Source organism: Rhinoderma darwinii, chromosome 4, assembly GCF_050947455.1.
Source record: "Rhinoderma darwinii isolate aRhiDar2 chromosome 4, aRhiDar2.hap1, whole genome shotgun sequence".
NCBI classification, from domain to species: domain Eukaryota; kingdom Metazoa; phylum Chordata; class Amphibia; order Anura; family Rhinodermatidae; genus Rhinoderma; species Rhinoderma darwinii.
This window is the reverse complement of record NC_134690.1, coordinates 368,976,262-369,000,152: the sequence shown is the minus strand read 5'-3', so window position 1 is coordinate 369,000,152 and position 23,891 is coordinate 368,976,262. Positions and strand designations below refer to the sequence as shown.

The following is a 23,891-nucleotide window of genomic DNA, read 5'->3' as shown; positions in this document are numbered from 1 at the left end:
AAATTATAGTTATCTTAAAAAAATATTTGCCTGAAAATGCCACCTACGAATTAGATCCCAGATTTCTTGCTCCATTTGAAGTCCTGCAACAGATCAACCCTGTGTCATACAAGCTACGTCTACCCCTACTCTCAAGATTCCCAATTCCTTCCATGTGTCCCTCCTGAAGCCTGTGGTCCTCAACCGGTACAGTAAATTTCCTGGCTCTGCAATTGCTCCCAGCGGTTCTTCTGATATCTTCGAGGTTAAGGTGATTCTGGACTACAAGAAAGTAGGAGGGAAGACCTTTGGATTGGAAGGGCTTTGGTCCTGAGGAGAGCTCTTGGGAGCCTGAAGAAAATGTGGATGCCACAGCTCTAGTCAAGAAGTTCCTTCTACACTGTGGACCAAAGTAGGCGGGCGTAAGGGGGGGGACTATGTAGCCTACGGTCGCCGACTGCTGGCATTCCCAACTCACCGGCAGCCGCGACCACAACATACTAAAAAACCTTCTGGCTTCTCCTTCCGCAGGCACGCCGGCACACAGTGCTCTCTCCTATATTTGTAACAATTTCTAGGGTGCACTCACCATTTGCACCATAAACTTGCTTGAGAAAGGTTCCAGATTAGGAACTGAAACTTAGGGCATGGAATAAACCCACCAGATTTATTTAAATTTTTTGGAGTGCTGCCTCTTCTTTGGAGATAGATAGATAGATAGATAGATAGATAGATAGATAGATAGATAGATAGATAGATAGATAGATAGATAGATAGATAGATAGATAGATAGATAGATAGATAGATAGATGCTGATATTAAACATTCTCTTCTGTTTATGTAATATAGAACTTTCCAGTATAAAGGTGATAAAACCATACACAGCCATTACAACTCCATATGGGATTGTCGCCTCTGAAAAACAGATAAATTCCTTGACTAGAATGCAGCTAAATGCATTCCCCCTCCGTATACCTGTTCCTCCTAATTTCTCTGAAATATTGGCTTTGCTAGACTCTGAAAAAACCTGGAGCACTTTGGGCCATTGGTCAACTGTAGGGTTAACATTTCCTAGTGCACTGATTTGTCCACATTTTTTTCGTTGCTTCCCTGTTTGCTAGTGTACTGTGTAAAGTGGCGATCGCCTGTGTTAGGACATCTGAGGTGTTGGACAAAAAACCCAAGGCACATGCCCCTACTGCTTACACTGATCTGAAGTATTGGCCATCATTTTGGAGGCCCGCCTCTTCTATCTCTACTCAGATTTGTTATAACCTTTGTAAGCCTGATGTGTGTCATATATGAGGCTGTGTGCTTTGACCATAAAAAACATGGACAATATACTTTTCCCAAAATTTAATATATAGACTACTTTAATCTTTTATCCATAACATATTGTAAGTAACATAATATAAATAACAATAAACAAAATGATCATATACCGCTAAAACATCTATAGTAAATGACGGATAACAAGCCAGTACCGTGGCTTTAAGCATTTTGTGGGATGATTTCACTGAATATTGAAAGTAAAATTTTAGACTTATGCATTCATTTGTATTGTAATAAAATCTGCTGTGGAAACATTAAAATAAAAATCCATTGCTCCAACGAATATTATGAAATTGACACATAAATAATAAATACGACAGTCTTTAAATGAAAACGTTGAATGTCTGGTGCTAAGCAAAAATAATACTTTGTTTAAGAAACTACACAAAAGTAATTTGCAACGGCTGTCAACAATATTACGCTTACATATATCAATAAGGGAGATAAAATGTTTTATTAAAAAATACAAAAACTGCTCCCTGCCATTTTCTACCTCCCTGTCAAGTGAAGAGCTCTTTTATCCCGCTGATAGAGCAGAGCACTGGCATGTGTGTAGTCTGCGATTTTATTTGGAAATAAATATTTGATGAAGGGTTTGCTTTTAATAGATATCTTATTCATGAGCGATCAGAATAAATGTCACTAAAAGCGCCACGTCTCCCGGATATCCAAACAACAGCAAAAACTTCCATAGATTTTGTTATGTTAAAACTGAATTTGGCCCTCTCATCACTAATTTACAAGACACAATTGGATTGATTAAAGGTTGTAGCGTTTGCTTCATTGGGTTTGTGTAATTTCCAGCGCTACTTAACATCTTTATAGAGATTGACTGAGTAGTTACTATGTTATTCAGAATATAGAGTGCCAACACAATCATATCAATTAGCATTGTGACTGCAGGCAAACAAACCTAAACAGAAGGCTGACCAACATTATTACCGTTCTGCTAGAACATATTTAAAGCTCCGCAACTGTTTTACTTTATGTTCAACCTGGTGGGTATCTAAATAACATGTGTTTCTATAGGATCTCCAAGTCTTTTCTGGCTGTGAACTTGTGTAGTATTCCATGATACAGAGAAATCTCAAAATCTGGGAGATGCATTTTTAATCTTCACTTGCTATATGATGTAAACCTTCAAAAAATGAATTGGTACAGACAATTGGCAAACAGAGGCATAAGTTGAAGGTCCTGAGCCCCAATGCAAAATCTGTTAAGGCCGTCTACCAAACATGTGCAACTTTTTATAATACTGGTGTCTTCTTATGTGGCCCAGAGGTCTTTGGGCACCCTTTGGCATCAGGGCCCTGGTGTGACTGCTACCTCTGCAACCCCTACAATTATGCTCTGGTCTCTTGCCTTACAGGAAAACAAATGAATCTCTGATAATCCTCATTAAAATATGACCATATCTATAATATATACTTTACAGTGTCTTGGTGCTGTAAGCCCCTGGTGTCAGCTGATAATGAAATAGTAATGTAAATGTTTCATTTCAATTAAAGGAATACTCCAACCATAGACATTTTGTCATATCAAGGCTTTGGAACCTCACCTATTAGGGGATCAGGGGACTTGTCCATGTGTCTCTTCCTTTGTGCGGCTGAAGTCACCTGACTACTACTGCAAAACAGGAGTCATATGACTCCCATTCTCTAATAGGTGAGTATGTCAGATTGGGATGTCCACCTACCAACCACTTATGTCTCTGGTCAGAATATGCACTGCGTGGACCTACTCGGAAAAAAAAATAACACTTGGGCCTCTAGACTTGGATGTGTCTCTTGGCTTCAGCTAGAATTAGGTTCTTGATCACTCTCTACAGCTCAACATAAAAAGTAACTAACTTTATATAATTTTTAGATGTTTTAAAGTGGAAGAGTTCTGAGAGCATGTCTGTAGAGAATTGGTAATATACAAGTTCAATATTCTGCTGAAAGCTCCTGATAGGCAAGAAAGGGAATTGGAAATGCCCAGCAAGTTATCATTGGAATGCAGGTTTCCAACAATATTAGGGAATTCCTGTATACAATCCCCTTATATAAGTGTCTCTTAGCCAAAGCGTTACTTTGAATTAACTAGTTATTACTATTTTATTTATTTTTTTCCCTTTTGCTAATTGTGAACTTCAAATAAAACATATTTAGTATTTAAATAAAAAATTAGTATTGCGGGCTCATGTTGGCAGCATGATATTAAATCTTATAAAATATATAATCAATATTGTCTTCATGAGACAACCCCTTAAACGAGATTGCATAATATTTTTATTTTCGAGGTGCAGAACCACTCTTGTCCATGGGTTGCATCTAGTATCGCAGCTCAATTATTGGGAGAATGGGACAGATCTAGCCAAAGGACAAGCGTGGAGAAAAAAAAAAACAATTTTGTCTAATCCCGTATAACCTCTTTAAAGAGGTTGTCTCATCAAGACAACCCCTTTATAATCTTAAGGCATGCCGGCGGACAGCTGATTGCCATGGATCTGGCATTAGAAACCCCCAGTAATTAGTGGTTATCACCTGGGGAAGCGCCAGCCGGCCATACATTTCCCTGCAGTGACCACTACAAGCCAAATGTAATATTACTTGCCAGTCATTCCAATGAGCAATTAATTGATAGACAGGCTGGGTCCGCAAAATGGAAGAGCTGCTCTGTATAAATAGGTGGTCACAGGTGGGGAACTCCCCCCTCTTTTATATCCATATGCTCTAATTGTCCTCATGGGGAAAACCCCTTTAATATTTTGTTCCCAAAAATATACAATAAATTTAGCTGCCCAGATACAATGTTAGATTATACACTTCACAGTAACATATTATATCAAGTGACTTTTGTGTGATATGTTAATGAAAACAAAAACTTTTAAAGTTTGAAGGATTTTCACTTTCTCATGAAAATTTGCAATAAACTTTGAAATGTCTATGAAGGCGTCATCAATGTCAGATCTGCGCAACGTAAAGGAGTAACTTTTAGTTCAGAACCGTTTTCTCAGTAATGGTATTTGACACTTTAAAAAGAACTTTACTCTGGCATCTTAAGTGTTGTGTTCTCTTAGATTTAGTACCTGATATATATCATATCCCAAACACCCTGGCTCACCTGAAATAAAAATAAAATTCTGCTCACTAGAAGAGGAAATCTCAAAGCTTGTGTAATGGAAAGTAGTGGAAAACGGTGAGGATGTCTTGTCTATCACAATCAGTTACATACTAAATTTATATTTCTTTACTGTTGCAGTAGAAAATGAAAAATGGCAATTTTTCTTTCCACTATATTGAAAAATGTCTTCCTATGTAGCTACAGTAACAGATGTTCTGCTTTTAATACACTGAAAGTGCTCAGTGTGCCCCATCAACATTGTACAAAGTTGAGGAGATTTTCTCACCACAATGTTTATCCTGTTGGTCATAAACCATTGTGATGACATTTTTTTTCGACTTAGGCTCAGTATTCTTTCCATTCAGAATAGGTCCAGAATAAGGAGCCAATACCATGAAGAGACTGACCTGTTCATATTTCTGTATTAATGGCTTCTATTGTTTTTACATCGGCCGTTTGGGGTAGTTCTTCTGAAGCGCCGCCTTATCACGTCGGCACTTCAGAAGAACTTTTCTCGCATCGTGCGGGGATCTACTGAAGCCCGTGCTATTGCTAACAGCCTCAGGCTTCAGGGCAATGATCGGAGACCACTAGCAGTGGTCTCTGATCATATTTAACCCCTCAGATGCGGTGCTCAATAGCGAGCGCCGCATTTGAGTGATTTTAGAGGGAGGGGGCTCCCTCTCTAATCCCACTGGCATCCCCGTGCATTGCGGGGTGCCAATGGTTTCTATGGCAGCCTGGGGGCCTAACAAAGGCCCCCAGGTCTGCCTTTAGTGATTGCCAGTTAGGCCATGCCAGAGGCATGACCTAACAAGTGCCTGTCAGTTTTTACACTGACAGGCAATAATACACTGCAATACTGAAGTATTGCATTGTATTATAATAGTGATCAAAATATCACACAGTAAAGTCCTCTAGTGGGACTAAAAAAAGTTTTAAATAAATAAACGTCCCAAGTAAAAAAAATTAAAAACCCACGTCTTCCCCTTACAAAATACTTTATTATGAAAAAAGTAAAAAGCTACGAATATTTGGTATCACCGCATCCGTAACAAAGCCAACTATAAAACGGTTACATTATGTAATCCGCACGGCGAACGTCGTAAAAAATAGAATAGAAAACAACGCCGGAATTGCGGTTTTCTGTTCATTCTACATTCAAAAAAATTTGATAAAAAGTGATGAAACCGTCGCATCTACTCCAAAATGGTACCAATAAAAACTACAAGTTGTCCTGCAAAAAAAAAAAAGCCCTCATACAGCTGCATCGGTCAAAAAATAAAAAAGTTATGGCTCTTAAAATATGGCGACACAAAAACAAATCATTTTGAAAAAAATTTGTTTTTACTGTCTAAAAGTAGGAAAACATAAAAAAAAAACTATACAATTTGGTATTGCTGCAATCATAACGACCCGCTGAATAAAGTTATTATGTTATTTATACCACACGGTAAACTGCATAAAATTGAGGCGCAAAAAAAATGCCGAAATTTCTGTTTTTTTTCAGTACCCCACTAAAAAAATTTAATAAAAGGGTAATCAATAAATTATTTGTACCCCAAAATGGTGCTATTATAAAATACAACTTATCCCGCAAAAAAAAAAGTCCTTATACAGCTATGTCGATGGAAAAATAACAACTTAGAGCTCTTTGAATGCGACCATGGAAAAACCTAAAAAATTGCTCGGTCATTAAGGTTTAAAATAACTTCGGTATTAAGGGGTTAAAGAAAAAAAATATTTACTTTAAGGTGTTGCCCAGTCTTTTAAATGAAGCTAAATCATTTTACAATAAAAGTTGTGTAAATTGTTAATATACTTTTTGTTTCAATTCTTCGCTGTTCTAGCTGTCAATGAATGGAAACATTCTTGTTTACATTGAAGACTTATTTAACCAGGAAACATTGAGAGTAGATTATTTTCTATTATAAGCATCTGTACTATTAAAAATCATCATGATAATGACTGGAGAGGACTGGACAGGCCTTTTAACTGCTTCATAGGACTGACCTTACGTTTATTAAGTATGAAACACTTTACTAAAATTATAACATGATGCTCAACTGCGCACATCACTACTCATAATACTGTAACGCTATATCCATAGTCCCCCATTTAGGGTATATTCACACCTGCGTTGGAGCATGGTTAGGAGCCTCCATCATATATCTGGTCAAAAAGGCAAGAAAGAATAGCGTAGCATGCTGTGTTCTTTTTTCTGATAAAATGGCGGACACCATGATGGAAACCAGATGGAAACCATTAAATGGGTTCTGTCAGGCGCTGTTGGAGTCTGCTGTGCGATGGATCCGTTTTTGTTTTTTTTGCCGGACTATCGAAGTTCAGGCAGGCAGATGCTACGGTGACTTGGGTAGGTGAATTCTGTTGTATCCTTTAATGATCCTATGGGCATTGTGGCATAATTCTTAATGTAATCAGTATTAATTGGAATATGGTCATTCGTTTACATGTAAGTTCTGCAGCCAACGTGATGATGACAGCATTCCCAAGTGACAGTGTTGATGCGATGACTCTAACATTCCCAAGTGTCAGCATGTCGGCACTGGCACTAACATATAATATGCTTGTCGCTAATCCTAATTAGTATTAATTATGTAGAGAATTATGCTGCAACGTTCGTCTGATTTCCCACCTACCTGCCACTTAATCCAACTGCCTTTTTGCCATACAGAACAAGTGCCAAACTATCAGGTAAAGCATGAGACTATTTTAGTCCCATTTTGAATTATCCAGATTTATGGACTATCGGGAGACAGATTTTTTTTTCATTTTTTAATATTATAATATTTTAATATAATTTTTACAATATTCTTATATTTTTTATAGCATCCATTTTAGCATTTTAAACTTGACCTACAAAAGATCATATATTTAATAAAATAATACTGCACTGGTCGTATGCAAAAAAAAAAGTTACAATTTTTTTTTAGCTGGTGTCACCAGTGTCTTCCTGACATTGTAATACATATGACTCCTTTTAGAAATATCATTCAGAGAAAAACAAATAGTAGAAAGTTTTATGTAAACTCACATTTGACATGCAACTTTACAAAGATTAAAGTCAAAAGTGCTGATAAGGAATATTTAGCAAACAAACACAGGAGTGTAGTAAAAGCTGCTCTAAGCATCCTGTCATATATACTAAATCTCTCATCTACTATACATCAAGAGCAGAGGAAATAAAATTCTTCATCATGCAAGGTAACAATAAGCCTGTCATAGACTGTGAAGGCAGATAAGATAACTCATGTGCTTTCTGGAGCAATAATATCTAAGGTTCAGGATGAATGTCAAATAGTTCTACTGTAGATTCTTCATGATGATCATAAAAAAGGTAAAAACTGTTTTATACAACACCGACACTATTTCTGTTAAATTCTCAACAATAATAATGAAAAATAATATCATTATAAATAGTTACCTACACTATATATATATATATATATATATATATATATATATATATATATATATATATATATATATATATATATATTATACAGTCTGCTTTATTATCGGTAATTTTAGAACTGTCAATATAGCTACATATGTTGCTGGCAGGTGGGCTCACACAATTTGATCAAAATGTGCGCTAAGAACCTCCCAGTTGTAGGTAGATTTAGCAATAATGCATATTTATTTATATCTAGTGGTTTAGGTTACATTGGTGTTCGCAGTGTGCTGTCGCCATTTTCTTGTGTTCTGTATAAATTTGCAGTCACAGGCATTTTGTTGGAATGTGCTGTTCAAACTTTTGTGTGGTTTATGTGATTCATATATGTGGGGTTAGTGACTGCCTCTATTTTTTGATCTTGCACTCCTCCCATTCTGCCCTGGGTGATTTTAATTAGTTTAACGCTGGTTCCTACCATCCCCAGATATATGTAGGCTTAGTCCCAGTTCTGGGTGTATGTGCAGAGTAGGTTCCCACCTATAAGGGACACCTTGTCGTGGCAGGTGGGCTCACACAATTTGATCAAAATGTGCGCTAAGAACCTCCCTATTGCAAGCAGATTTAGCAGTAATGCATATTTATTTATATTTAGTGGCTTAGGTGACATTGGTGTCCGCAGTGTGCTGTTGCCATTTTCTTGTGTGCTGTACATATGTTGCTGGATATTTCAGCCCTAAATGACAAATGTTGTGCCATGTTTGAATTCTGAAGAACATACACATTCAGAATCACACGAGAGTTTCCAACATGCTTAAAAATTCTGTAATCATGTACTTCTTATGTCTTATAGGCAAGGTGGAGGATTTGGACTGGACCCCCCTACTGTGCTGGTAGCTTTGTTGACATAGCCTGAGACCTGAGAGATTAAGATGTTTCTCCTGCCATATATGTGGGTGAAACATGCTACAAGGTATACCCAAGATTGTTCTGGGCAAAGCTGAATTTAATATTTTAGATATGTCCAATACTTTAGTCTGCATAGGACTTTGACCAGTCACTATGTGTTGCCACTCATGAAAAACTACCTCACAATTCTGGAAATGTGTATGCTTTCTCTACTTTGATGTCGACCTCCTGACAACATGTCACGTTGGGTTAGTGGACCCACTGGGCTGTACCGGCTTGGCGGTATAGCAGATGGCCAACAGGGCGCAGGTTACAGTCCATAGTTCGTATAGGGTACCTGTGGCAGTTCGGATAGTAGCAAGGCAGGCTCGGCTGGGACTAGCCAGCAGGTAGACGTCAGGCGTGGTGTAGCAGGACAGGCATGGTATACAGCACAGCACGACTTCAGCTCAGCACGGCACTAGACCAGAATAGCACAGGATACAGGAGCAGGGAACACTGGGAACTGGGAAACACTAGGAGACCATTTTCATAGACAAACTTAGCGTACGACAACAACGCTCAGGCTTGGGAGGAAGGGGCTGAGCCTTTCTTATAGTCCAGGGTGATATGGGCTAATTAAACATCAAGGTCCGGTGGGCGCGCTGCCCCTTTAAGAGCGGGCACGAGCATGCACGCGCACCCTTCAGGACTCGGCCGAGGTGAGCGGAAGTGAGCTCTGGCATCTACTGAGGAGACTGGGGCCAGCGCTCGCAGATCCATGGCTGCGGGCGTCAGGAGGTAAGTGAGCCTGACGGCCCGCGGCCATGGGCATGACACAACACCAGTTATAAAATCTAGTTATATGTCAATTGGCTTCCAATCAAATGGATTTCTAAAATGTGTTTGCATGTGTGCAAGATGAGGAAATTAATGTAAGGGTAGGACTTTTCCAGAAGCTCCAACAGCATTGGTGACTTGTGATGGAAAGCTATAGAACCTGTACCAACCAAGACTGATTGTTGAATGAAGATGTAGCATTTGAATCCTATACAACAAACTTGGTCACATTGTCAGGCAAGTTTATTATATAGCTCTTCCAGCAGATAACATGGCAAACAAATTTATATAGCAGATGTACTCCGAAATGAAATTCTGAATGCGCAAACATTGCAAGTGTTGTGTCTATTATTCTTGAAAAGTATGTTTAAAATGGATTTACCGCTCTAACTATGCACGGGGGTCCCGTAGCAAACATCAAAATGTGTCCTTTATTATGGAGCTCAGAACATAAGGGCCGGGCTTATTGTCGTTTTGCCTTTTTACCACCCTCAGTCTCTTTCCTTTACCAGTGGGGCAATTCCCCACTTCCTTGCTTGCTAACATTGCAGTTCATCTGGATATAGAATTCTTTCAAAAGTTTTTGCTACCCAGTTTTAATGGAGATTAGACTAACCCGTGCCTGGCCTCCTTTTTTCGAGGGCCTCATAGCAGCTGCATGGTCTGCATCTATGGCATGTACGCCCTTGAATATATTTGTTCCACTTCTATCTTAAGACCTCTTGAATACACAAAAAAATTGCACAAAGTAAAATAATGAGTAACCTTAAAATAGGAGTATGCTCCCCAGGAAAACACCAGATCTTAAAAGCTTCCCTATTTGTTTAGACAAAGATTTACAAAGAAGTCCCAGGACTACAAATAAAATTACACAATGTGCTTTCTTCAATACATTTGCATATTACAAATGAAACCTATTATATAGTTATCCATGTGTATTAATTAATACAAAGTAATCACAGCCATTCAGAAAAAAAAAGTAACTGAACAGAATTAATGCAATCTGCACCTAAAGACTATTGGAAAAAAAGTAAACCAAAAAACGATGCCTTTCAAAAAATATTGTTGCACAGACGACCTGCAAAGAGACGTCTGATCTAATTGACTCATCAAACCACAAAGCGAGAACTGTATACTACATCTAGCATCATGAATATGGAAATTAGACAAGTTGTTTAATGCAAAAGCGGGGCCAGAAGGTGACGGGGAAAAAAATAGTCAATGGGTAATCTATGTAGCACTCAGCAAAAACAAATGCTTTAAAAGTAAAAAAAATATGTTGGTTCCAGAAGTAGTAGGATATGCAAATCATGACCAGTTTCCAAAATGCAAAACACTTTTTGTGGAAAATATTCAAATGTTTCAAAATCTGCCACTATGACTTTATTTAGGATAAAATTATTATTGGTAAAATTAAAAATGACCTTGCATATTGAATTTATAATAGTGCAGCTGTTCTTATAAATATATTCTGAACAGATTGTAATTGTCCTCAGATAAAGCAGGAATAGGAGTGATGTTAAATCCAAAATACAGTAAGACACTGTTCCTCAAAGGGGTTGAATATAATGGGCTGACCGCACGGTCTCCGGAAAAAGCTGAGCCTAGCTGACAGCTGATCAAGTGACCTGCCACTTTGTAGCGTTGCTGCCAATTCATTTCAGAAATTTGTGGGGGTCACGACTACTAATAATTCCGTGAGCAGTGTCACATTTTTTCAGTCCTTAGTACTCCAAGTTTGGTGCACATGCTCTTGATGGAGTTGCTCTGACCACAATGGAACATATATAATACTACTCTATTATAGTAAACCTGTGTCAAGGACAAGCAGACTCTGCATAAGATGACAGCATCGTGCATCAGGAAACCATCTGAAGTCAATTTTGGCCACAGAACTGACAATCAAACTTTTTTGTATAATTTTAAATACACTTTTTTAATTATTGTGCAAAAATAGCTACGAAGATTTGCAGTTGTGCGGATACTAGAAACTGCACCCCCATCACTAACCTTTATACCACATTCAAAGTCAGTCACACTATGTAATTGCCCAATTTGAAGTCATATTGAACATAAACAGTGGATATATTATGCTTCCTGATTTAAAGGCTATGTACACCTTTGGATGGAATATTTATTTAATTTTTAAGCACTTTTTGTTTGATTGACTTTTGTTTAGAAAATGTTATACTTTTTACAATATGGCTGGGTTCACACGACCTATTTTCAGGCGTAAACGAGGCGTTTTACGCCTTGAATTACGCCTGAAAACACGGCTCCAATACGTCGGCAAACATCTGCCCATTAATTTCAATGGGTTTGCCGATGTACTGTGCCGACGACCTGTAATTTTACGCGTCGCTGTCAAAAGACGGCGCGTAAAATAACAGCCTCGTCAAAGAAGTGCAGGACACTTCTTGGGACGTAATTTGAGCCGTTTTTCATTGACTTAAATGAAGAACAGCTCCAAATTACGCTAGTACGAGCAGTTACGTCTGAAATTCAGGAGCTGTTTTCTCCTGAAAACAGCTCCATAATTTCAGCCGTAATTGACGTTATCGTGTGCACATACCCTATAGCTTTTATGTATCCTGTATATATAGAAGCAGAGTCATTCTCTTTCAGACGATTCTGTCAATTCAGCTGAACTGACGGCTCTGCTGAGAGCGGATCCTGCTTGTCTCTGACCCACAGGTCCCACCTAATATCGATCACATCTAAGGTAATACTGAGTCCATCCTGAGTAACCTGTACTAACATTGATCAGTCAATCCTATCAGACTGCAAACCTGCACACACAATCCCATTACATGCACAACACACACTTCAAATACTCCTTACCATCCCGATGAATGACGAAACATTGGGTCAAATTTACCTGAATCTTGACACAATTAGTCCATATAAATAATAAATTCTCAGCACGGTTGAATTTATTTCCGTTACGTATGTCTAGTAATGCAAGCCGTGACGTTTTGTGATGCTCCGACTTTAATACCGGAGTAAAAATGTTTTACTTGGCACACACAACACCTTATGGCTGAACAAAATCATGGCGCCTGTAAAAACTTTTGGAACACAGATTCGAAATATATAATGAATATTAATATTTATAAATATGTTTTTCTGTATAGAACATTTATCAGATTAAGTGTGAAAAAACTTAACTAGTTGCCAACATGTGGTTTCCTCTAAAAACTCCTCACTAAGTTTTCATTCCCGAGCAGCTTACGTTTCTCATTAAACCTAAAAGCCACATTATTCATTGCCGCATATTTAGTTAGTGTGAGCTTACCTGCGGCTGGCAGCGGCTGTCACCGTCTATACAAACCGAGAATGTAAAGAGATTTCCAGTGGCTTTGATGTGTGTAACCTGCCAGTGGTACTTTTAATTGGCCCAGCATAGAAAAAAAAAATCAAGTCTATGGCTACTTATGTGACAATGCACATAACTTGTTTAACTACTAAGGAAATACATGAGACTGAGTTATACTGTGCAGAGAAATGTCTGAATGAACATAAAAGCTTGGCGTCTTCACTACTTCATTATGAAGAAAAACAAACCCCCTGTCACTTATACAGGAACTGTATATATTATATTATAAATGACATTTGTGACCGCTGTGATAAATATAATAACTTAATCAAACTCACAATAGCAAAAATGTGACATTTTCCCACTTTACATGTATGACCTTTGAAAAACCCCAGAGCACAGCCATCAAAGAAAGATTTTCTTCTCCTAAAATAATTCTATGTTTATCGCCATCAATCAACACAAATTAAAGCAGAACTGAGTGCCCAACATTGTGGAAATGTATGAATGTGTCGTATGTGAATGGGAAAAAGTATGATCTGAAAAGCGTTGCAGGTGGCATGTGACCTATTCATGAAACAGGTTCGTCATTTTTAAAGTGAAAGATTACCTTTTAACATCACATAATTCTTAGGCCCTGTTCGCACTGAGTTTTTTTTCAGGCGTAAAAATCTGCTTTGAGGCAGATTTTGACCTGCCGGCAGAACACTTGCCGCATTTTTTGGCCGCGGGCAAAAAACGCTGCGAAAATCGCTTTCTCTGCTTCCCATTGATGACACAGAGATGGAAGTGCCTGAATAAAGTGCATGCCGCTCCTTTTCACTGTGAGCGTTTTTTTCTGCTTGGGGGAAAATATGCCTCCGCCTCCCATTGAAACCAATGGAAGCCGTTTTTGGCAGTTTTTTGGAGCGGCCTCAGACTTGGGCCGTGCCCACATATGGCTTTGTTCACATCACGTTTTTTGGCCTGCGTTTAGTGCATATGCCGTGACTAACAAAAACGAATGCCATTATAGCTGAAGGGCGGCAGATGCCACTGCTAGGCATCTGTTACTCAGAGACTATAATGATATCCGTTTAACATATACGTCATGAAAAGCTACTAAAAAGCCCATGACGTATACGTTAAACGGATGTCTGTGACTTATGCCATACAGTGACATACGTCACCTATAGGCTACTTCGCTATTCCATGGCTCAAAAAAAGGTATGGATGGGGGCTAAAAGTGCCCTTTTGGCCTCCGTCGGGCTGGTATACATCAGCACTACGCTATTCCATTCAATAGGATCCCACTAAAAATGGGGTATACCTTTTTCTAACACGGGAGCCTATATGTGACGTATGTCACTATATGGCTTATGTCACAGACATCCGTTTAACGTATACATCATGGGCTTTTTAATAGCCCAGCCCGACAGAGGCCAAAAGGGCACTTTTAGCCAGGCTAATGGAGCCCAATGGACAGGTTTTGCGTGTACGTCAGGAACTTTCTCAACACACGCGCTAAACGTAAAGCAAAAATTTTATGTGTACAGGGTGAAAATTTTCAGATTTGTTTGTTTCGTATAGCTTTCATAATAACCAATAAAAAAAAATGGCAACTGTAATGGGAAATGACTAAAAATGGGACCCTATTCGTGCACCTGTGAAGTCTAGTGCGTTCTGAACCACTACACGAATAAATAGATACTACATTGAGAATGTTAGTACAATGCCTGGTAGAAAAGCATGTTCGTCCATAGGTCTCCATATTATGAAGCGTATTATGGAGCCGTAGGATAATACCTCTGTAAAATAAAATGTGATAAACATGCAACTTTTTTCTCTCAAAGATTCCGTATAATTGCATAAGAAAAAAAAACATGTATGCCTCAATATGAAATCGGAGGCATATGGACTCATAGATTTCTATGGGTGACATATTACAGATCCATACCCCACAGATCCGTAATAAAGCCATCTACATGAAGCCTGAGTCTTATATAACAACAAAATGTAAACTTAATGAAATGTAAACCTAAATGGAAAAAGTGAACAAACTACATGGATAAAAAATACACAAAAAACAATGTATGTGTTCTTTTTTCTACAAACAAAATTATGTTCGGACTTCACCCAAAAACTTCACCCTAGTGTGAACCCCTTGCACTATCAAGGAACAAGCCATGTCTATGCAACATTGATGTCTGTTCTCTTAGAACTTCTCATTCTTCAAAGACAGATAATTATTCACACCGTTTTTTGGCGCTGATTTTGAAACAGAAACCGTGTCGGAATCCGCTCCAAAAAATGGCCAAAATCACCCCCATTGATTTCAATAAAAGGCGGAGGTGTTTTTTTTCTCTGGCGGATTTTGGCCACTCGCGGGGGGAAAAAAAGCGGCATGTCCTTGCCGTGGTTCCGTATCTGACCTCCCATTTTAATCAATGGGAGGCAGAAAAACCTGTGGCGCTTGTTTCCGAGCATTTTTTTCCTTGCATTAGCTTCAATGGGCAAAAAAACACCACGAAAATCGTGGCAAAAAAATCACAAGCAGGTCAAAATGTGCCTCAAAATTCCAGAAGAAATTCTGAGGCAGATCTTTTCTGCCTGCAAAAGCTCATACATTTGATACATTGTATACATACAAGAAAGAAAGGGTTAAATTAGTCAATAAACAAGATCCTTAAAATTATCTGCTGAGTAATGTTTTGCCGAAATCAAATTAAAAGCATAAAGTGCTTGAGGACCTCATTCAGATGAGTACTTACTGAACACATGGAAATACATGAACTTATACAAGATTCCAGATGGATCCCTGGGAGGAAGCTACTCTGAATGCGGAGAAGACATTGGGAGAATGGATTGTGGAGCAATCCTCTGACCTGAGAAGATTCATGTAAGGTACTTTAGTTGGTTGCAATGTGTATCCAAGGTGGTTGACTTGTGACTTATCACAATCCAATATTCTTATCTAGTATCCCAAATTTAATATTTAAAGGAAAACTTCCAACATAACTTCATATATTGCGGTGATCACAAATTTATAGGTTACTTAGGACAAATAAAGTCCCAGTCTTAAAACTCCAGGCATTCAGTGGGATGCACATATCTCTTCTTGTCCCAAATAATATAATTCTAGGGGATTAGAATGTGGACATTGCTTTACATTATGATAAGGATCCATAAAATGTATCCTATACCAATGCTAGAAGAAGGAGCACAGCACGTAAAACTGTGAAAGGAGAGAGGAGGAGAAAACCACTTTTCACAGTCAGCGTGGAACTTTGGGGTGTGATATGGTGTGACCCAAAAAAGACATTACAGCTTTGAATTTTTTTGTTTATGCCTCCGATTGATCTAAAACGGATTCAGGATAATTTTGTAGTTGTTGGTGCTCTCGCTCACCAATTACAGCATTATATAGATATATAAACTCTTGTATACTGTTTACTTAACAGTTTGAGTACAGACCAAATTTGGGCTTGAGGCCATGTAGATTTTTTAGATTTTTTCTTTTTGCATTTCAGCGGTCATAACTTAAACATTTTTCAAGTCAATATAGCTGTATGAGGTTGTGGTATTTTCGGGATTATTATTACCTTAGCTCTACTTTATCAAGGTGCCATTTTATTGTACACATACATTAGCATTTAATATAAATTATTTTTTTGGGAAAAAATGTAGAAAAAAAGAAATTTCACCACAATTTTTTATGCACTGATCATAAATGGTGAAATATATTTATTGTAAGGGCTATTAGGGTGTGTGAGGATATCAAATTTGTGTATATTACAGTATGTTATGTCTTGGCACTAATATTTATTAAAAAATTTGAATGTAAAAAAAATTAGGTTTTCTATATATGTATATATTTTTTTATAATTTTTTTTTAAACAATAATTTTCATTTTTATTTATTTATAGTCCGAAGGAGGAATATGTGACTATGTACTGCCATATATCTAAGTTTGCTCTAACAACAGGGAAAATGGTCAGGCTGCCCTGTGGTCTTTGAAAAGGACACAGGACTATCTTTCCTGATCGCGTCACAGGGAGTCTGTGATGCGTTTAAAGGGTGGTCCGCACTCAGTCTTTGCCTTTGCATACTGTGATCAGCATTGATTGAGGCATACAACGGGTAAAACAACCTTGTTATTGGCGGGATTATTACTATCAGAGGTTTCTTTGATACTCTGCCGTCAGAGTGGGGCTGTGGCTGTATGTTACAGCCATTGCTCCACTCCTGATCGCTTGGGGACAGCTACTGCCTGTCTTGCATGATGAGCATACTCGGCATTAGTCATCAAGTAGTCAAAGGGGATCTCTAAGGCAAAAGTAAATAAACTTCCAGAGAAATCGTGTTCTTTTACAGTGTCCATAGTATCCAATTTTTCATTTTGCATAGTACATTGGAAAAATGACACAAGGAATCTTGTTGCTTTAAAAAAACAAAAAACACACTTTTCCTGTGAGAGAGAGAGCTGATAAAAGAAGCCGCACCATTATTGCACTGCAAAATCACTCATTGAGGTGACGACTATCTCCCTAGACCTCCCATAAACATGCATGCTTGGACTGAATTACGATACTAGTATAAAATAAAGACCTGTTCACTGATGACTAAACTATATCTACAGAGTCCGGGAGAACTCCCTTAAGACTAAATAACAGCATTAAGACACAAATAACATGAGATATACATTTCTGTAGAGCTGAATAAGGATCCTTGAATGTCACAGTAATGTCGTAGTTACTCTTTCATTATGCAGATTAGAGATTTAGCCAAATGTTTAGCTTTGTTAAATGGGGTTATTAACACGTCTTTGTTATCAAGAAACAACTAATACACTAAACTGTGGAGTCATTAATGGAATAACATCTAAAAGGAATTACAATGGCAAAAATACAAAACAAAGATTTTTACTGTGTATTTCTGATCCTTACAGCACTAGAAATGAGGGAAACTATGTTCTCCGGCAAAGACTGGAAAAAAACAACTGCTTATATTCCCAGTCTTTACTAGTGGATATATTATTCTCGGGTTTATAGATACAATGTCAAGACTATTTTGCTTTCAAGGCAGATCGGCACACCAGGCAAATATTTAAATGTCCGAGCAAAAATGGACCACCACTAAAATGTTACCATATATGTGTTGAAGAGATCAGTATGAGGATTCCAATATTTTGTGTATGTGATATATATGGTCTTATGCTCACGTGTTTACTGTACGTGCTTTCTGGTGGACAGGGGAAAGTGTGGGCATTCCGACCAGTCTGCGACTACACAATCCCAAAAGCAGAAAACTGCAATGCACTGTGTGTTCTGACATCTTTCTATCATAGCCAGAAGTAACTTTTTATCGACTTGGGCAACAATAGTTCTTCTGTGGGATCGGAGCAGACTGGCTAGTCTTAGCTCCCCAACGCTGTCACTGGTTTTCCTTCCTTGCACTACTTTTGTTATGTATTTGTCACTGCATACCGGGAACACTCCACAAGACTTGCTGTTTTGGCATTTAGCCATCACAATTTGGCCCTTGTCATTTTTCCTGCTTCCAATACATCAAGTTCAAGAACTGACTGTTCCCTTGCTGCCAAATATATCCCACACCTTGACAGATGCCATTGTAACCAGATAATCAATTTTATTCACTTCACCTGACAGTGGTTTTAATGCTATGGCTAAACGGTGTATAGACAAAAACACGATACTTGTGAAAAGCCATCATACACAAGAACCATATTTAATTGAACATATGGGAGTCAGTTTTTCCTCTTTTACAGTTCTTTTACCGGTCGTATTGAACATGCTGGCCTATGTGGGAAGCATTCTATAGGAAACTGAGCAAATGAGTTTTGTGGGAAAAAGAATCAGTTTAACTTGTAATTTAAATCCCTGCTAACTCTGGTTTGGGGAGTCCAGCGGGCGGTCTCATTCAATGAGTGGTACTCCCCAATTGGACTCATAAGCCCAGAGTGAAAAGGGATGTAAATCAATAAATTACTAGTTATACAAAATCTTTTCCAACAAAGCTATATATCAATCTGATCAGCTCCTCCTGCTCTATAACCTGCTGCAAGTTCAACAAGATGGGTTCCCTTTAAATTGTATACCATTTAATAAGACACTGACTTCAATAGTAGACATAGAGCCATATCTAGGCTTTCCTTCAAATGGGCAAAGGTATAATCCGCTGCCCATATCCCTGTATCTAAATACCCTGGCAAAAGCAAATTGGCTTGTTGGCACTCCCCGGGCATATGGCACCCGGGACACATACCCTGGTTGCCCCTCTAGCTCTGCCCCTAAGTAGACGTAAGCAAGTTGCTCATTGCTGTAAAGCTGCATACAACTCTATTGATCCATGAGGAGCTTGAATGTCAACCAATTTAGTGGTTCTTTCATGCTTTCCCAGAAGATTTTAGGGAAAGTCTTTCTAGTTGTGTAGCAACATGGGCGAGTGTATATATCACTGCATAAGATTTACTGTTGTGGAGAATAGTAATTAATTGACTCTAGAAAGGAAAGTCAGCCATATTGGTTGTCACCCAGTTTTCTAGTTCGTTTTTTTTATTTTCTTTCATTTTAGGAGAAAATGCTGTTTAATATTGTTGTAGTTTTTTTGCTGAATGTGACTCTTAATTTTTTCTAGACAAATGAATTAATATTCCCAAAGATACATTACATCCATCAGGATATCTGAAAAGAAAGCAGCTACCACTTTATGATATCTGGAATCAATCTGCTAATGCTGTAATCAACAGATTGGCGGCTGTACGCGAGTCCGTCTTTTCAGTAAGAAAGCTGAGCTGCAGCTTTGTTTGCATTATAGGGATGGCTGGGATCAATACTGATACGTTATGTAGTTGGATTATTATTAGCGACTTTGATTATTCTTGTACAAAAGCTTGTTATTGTGTGAGTTAATAGTTAAATTTTTTGTCCTAGAAACTCAAAACCATCAACTATTCTTCTCTTCAGGTTTTAAGCAGCTATTCTCCTCATATATTTATACATGGAGGAAATCAACATCATTTTTCATGGTCCCAAAAATCAATCTAATCACTATTTACTCACATCAATGAATACAGACTACAATACTTCACTAAAGTCATTTGCTGGACAATACTAATTCTCATTGGTTTATTACATATTTTTTAAAAAAAACACAGAATGGTATATAGGATCTGACTTACCACAGTGTAAGAGACCCTCAATCTTTGCATTAGTTACTCAAACAGGATATTTTGCATCAAATAAAATATGAGTAGTCTTTTCATATTTAAAGCTTAAAATTTAGCTTTTAATGCTAAACAATTACCCAAAAACTACCTTGCTGAGTTTTGACGGTGTAAGCGCTGCAGCCCCCCTCTCTACATTGCTGTGCTTACCATTCCCAGCAGTGCCCATTTTTAAGAATTTTTTACTTTATGTGGCTTGAACTTGCACCTCGTTACTTGCCGCTCAGGGCTTGACTAAGGTTGATTGTATCAAGAGTCACAAAAACAATGTCGGCCTGCTAAGCATCAAGGAAAGAGCAGGTTCAAGCCAATGGTAAACTTGACCATTTATTACATCGTTTTTCAGGGAAAATGAGTGGGGGCATGGAGCTTCCCCATCGCAATAACAACTGATTGCTGGTGTTACAGAGGCTTTACCGATGTTGATCAACTGATCTCTAATGTGGCTTCATTCTAAAAGGGTTTTTCCAGATAAGACAACCCATGTACATCACAGGGGTGGACATATCATTGGTGCAACCTGCGGGTGCACAGGGGTCCAGTGGGTAAGGGGGCCTACTGCAGCTTTCTTATATCTATTAGATAGCATGTAAATAAGGTAATACATTTTATGGCTAACAATTACTGATCGTTTGTTAGAGCGACATAAGAGGGTGATCTATGATAAGATATTGAAGAGCAAGGGGCCCATATACTGTTCTTGCACGGTGGCCCCCAGCTGTCTGTGTCTGCCCCTGATAGATCGCAAATGTTCACTTAAATATAAAAGTCATGTTATTATATGAAATTTCCTACAGGATTTTGTTCCTACACACATGGGTAATTCTACAAGCAATTTGCCTATATGTCATGCTTTACATCCTCAAAACCTATGCATATGTACTACAGGTATAAACAAAGTTACTATGGGATTTCATTGTAATGTAACCAATCATTGTCTTATTCACTATGATAACCTTGTGACTTATCTTTAGACACAAATCGTAAATTTTAAATTATAAAAATGTTGTGGAATGTTGGCAAAGCCCTACAATCACGTGCGTTTCCTATTTTAGGCCCCCCACTTAAAGTGGTTATTCGATAGTTTTACAAATCAAACTAACTGCAGTAAACGTTATTAAAAAATAAATAAATCAAAGGTTACTCGCCTGTTGAATCCCCCACCCTGTCAGTGCCGATGCTCCGGTGGTCCACGCAGGTCTTTGTTTACCTTTTCTGCCACGATGACGTGCGGTACATATTTGTGACTGCTGCAGGCAATCTCTGGCCTCAGTGGTGATGCCAGCATGTATGGCACGTGAAGGCTGAGGCAAATGATTGACTGCAGAGGTCACATGAAAGAACGCCATGTTATTACTGCAGGATAACGAAACAAAGACCGGTGGGGACAGGTGAACCCTCAGCGCTAGAATGGAGGGGGATTTAAGAGGTGAGTAACCGTTGTTTTTTTTTTATATTATAACATTTATGCATTAAGTTTCATTTTTTATCTCTCAGGACAATTCCTTTAAAGAGTCTTCAAGGTTTGTTACCTACTGTCTGACCGACATGGCACCTTTCTCTCTGTATCCATTATCCATTTTAACTACACATTATGCTGCTCTTCCTGTGTACCCGATTTCGTATATAATAAATGACTCCCTTATAAGAAACTATCTGCCCTACATCAACCAGAGGGAAAAGTTTATTAAAGATTTAGCGGATGATAACCCAATGTAAATGTATGGGTAGACTTCTGGGTGATGGGAAGACTCCATCTGCAATTTTTACTTTATTGATTGGAGATTCACGTTAATTTGTCATAGAAACAGATTGCAACTACTTGTCTTTTTCATGATCTCTATTTTTGCTTTTAGTGCATGTAGGCGATACAAAATCTGGCAGAATAAACCTACATAAGCCTCCGTATAAAGTTGTAGTCATACAGAGGTACAGTAAGAGCCCATACATTTGTATACGCGCCGTGTTACAACTCCAAACAATTCAGAGTCCAAGATTAACAAGACTCATGAAAGAGAAGTAATTAGTGAAGGTTGTCGCTATTGGAAATAGCATTTGTTGCTTTAAATAAAATGTACAAAATGCTTCCAATCTATGAAACTTTTCTGAAAGTAATTGCAAGATATATTTTTTGAATATAATTTTAAAAAAATTCAATTTTTTTCAGATTTTATAGCTCTGCAGATATTGTAATAACTTACATCTATATGATAATAATATTAATCAGCCTGATGACAACCTGTAAAACGGCATATTTTTTTATCAACAAAACACACAAATCTACTGACCTGAATCTTCGTTGCAGCCGGTGATATCTGCTTTAAATTCTTCTGCATCGTCTGTCTGTACACAAGATTCATTGTCTAAAAAATAAACACAAACACAGGAGGTTTTACTCATAAATTCCTAATTTAATTCAAGTATAGCCAATCAATTTAGTATTACTTTCGGGATAGATCAATATTCATAGCCATGATACTAAATTTGCCAGCACTTCTTCAATACTATAATTTAATATCTTTTCCATTCTTTGAGTGAAAAACATGTTTGCCTCCCTGTGTGTAAGCAGCACCCCCCTTATGAGAAGACTAAATCTTGGGGCTGTGGCTGGAGGAACAGCACTATGGTTACGTCTATGGACATTCTACATACAATGAAATCTATAAACTGTCCTGCAAGGAGAAACAGTTTACAGAACAAAGACTATTATAGCATCACGTCATTGAAGAATGTTGCCTAACATTGTAGACCCCTATTAACACATTAAAAAGTTTATTAAATATCAATATACTAAGTGACAAGTGTGGGAAGTTGTTCTGTTGTAAAACTATGTGTATGTTCATGGTTTGATTAGTCTACTTATTGTTTGTACACAGATTTCTCTGACATTTTTTTTTTTTTCAGAAGAACCTGCCTACTGTGTTATCATAACCTTGGGCATCATCTGCCGGTTATTACACTTTTCTACCTGTCCCTTCTAGAGTTAAATTCAAAGCTCTCCACAATGTTGCATCGTCATACATTCCATCTCTCAACTCCATCTACCGACCCACTCACTCTTGATTTGCCCAATGATCCATAGATCTGCCTTATTACATCCTCTCCCTCCCGTCTTTAGGACTTCTCCCGTGCTGCACTAATCCTATGGAAGCTATTGCTTTCTACCATTAGACTTGCACCCTGTGTATTCACAGCTCTAATCATGCCTTGAAACTTATTTCTTTAAGGTGGCTCATGCCATATAACTTTCTCACACCTGGATCCACAGCCCATGGCCCATACACAACCTTTTTATAGCTATTTGCTCATTTCTACTGTTCTTTACTTGCTGCCCTGTTTGCCTCACTCCACTTTATAACTGTTTTGCTTCAGACAATGAGTGGATGACTGGTTCGTGCAGCTTTATTTATTTTTACTCCAATGTACATAGAAATTCACACTTTGTACTTATTGTGTCACCCCCTACCCGTTAGATTGCAAGCTCTTACGGGCCGGGTCCTCACCATTGTTGTCTGTTTATAAGTGTTTACTAGTTTCCTTACTTGTCATTTTATATGTTTGCAGCTTTTTACTTACTGTCTAGTAAAGTTTTGCAGAATATAAATAGAGGTTAATATCAGGCACTGTTCACACTAGGTTAACGGCTTCAGTTTATAACGATGCCACGACAGCTACTTTATGCCAGATCCATGAACAAAATTATACTGGAGAATCCCAACAGAGATGATTTACTTTACTGGGGTCTGTCGGACTTCCTGTATTTTTAACAGTAACAATAGCTCCACATACTT

At 38.0% G+C, this 23,891-nt stretch overlaps 1 protein-coding gene across 1 annotated transcript in view; it reads right to left on the bottom strand.

Annotated features, from left to right (window-relative positions):
- MACROD2 (mono-ADP ribosylhydrolase 2) overlaps positions 1 to 23,891 on the bottom strand; it is a 1,597,693-nt gene that overhangs the window by 51,500 nt on the left and 1,522,302 nt on the right. The window contains exon 15 of the mRNA XM_075864535.1: positions 22,389 to 22,463. Coding sequence (XP_075720650.1) covers positions 22,389 to 22,463 — 75 coding nt within the window. The remainder of the gene's footprint in view (positions 1 to 22,388; positions 22,464 to 23,891) is intronic.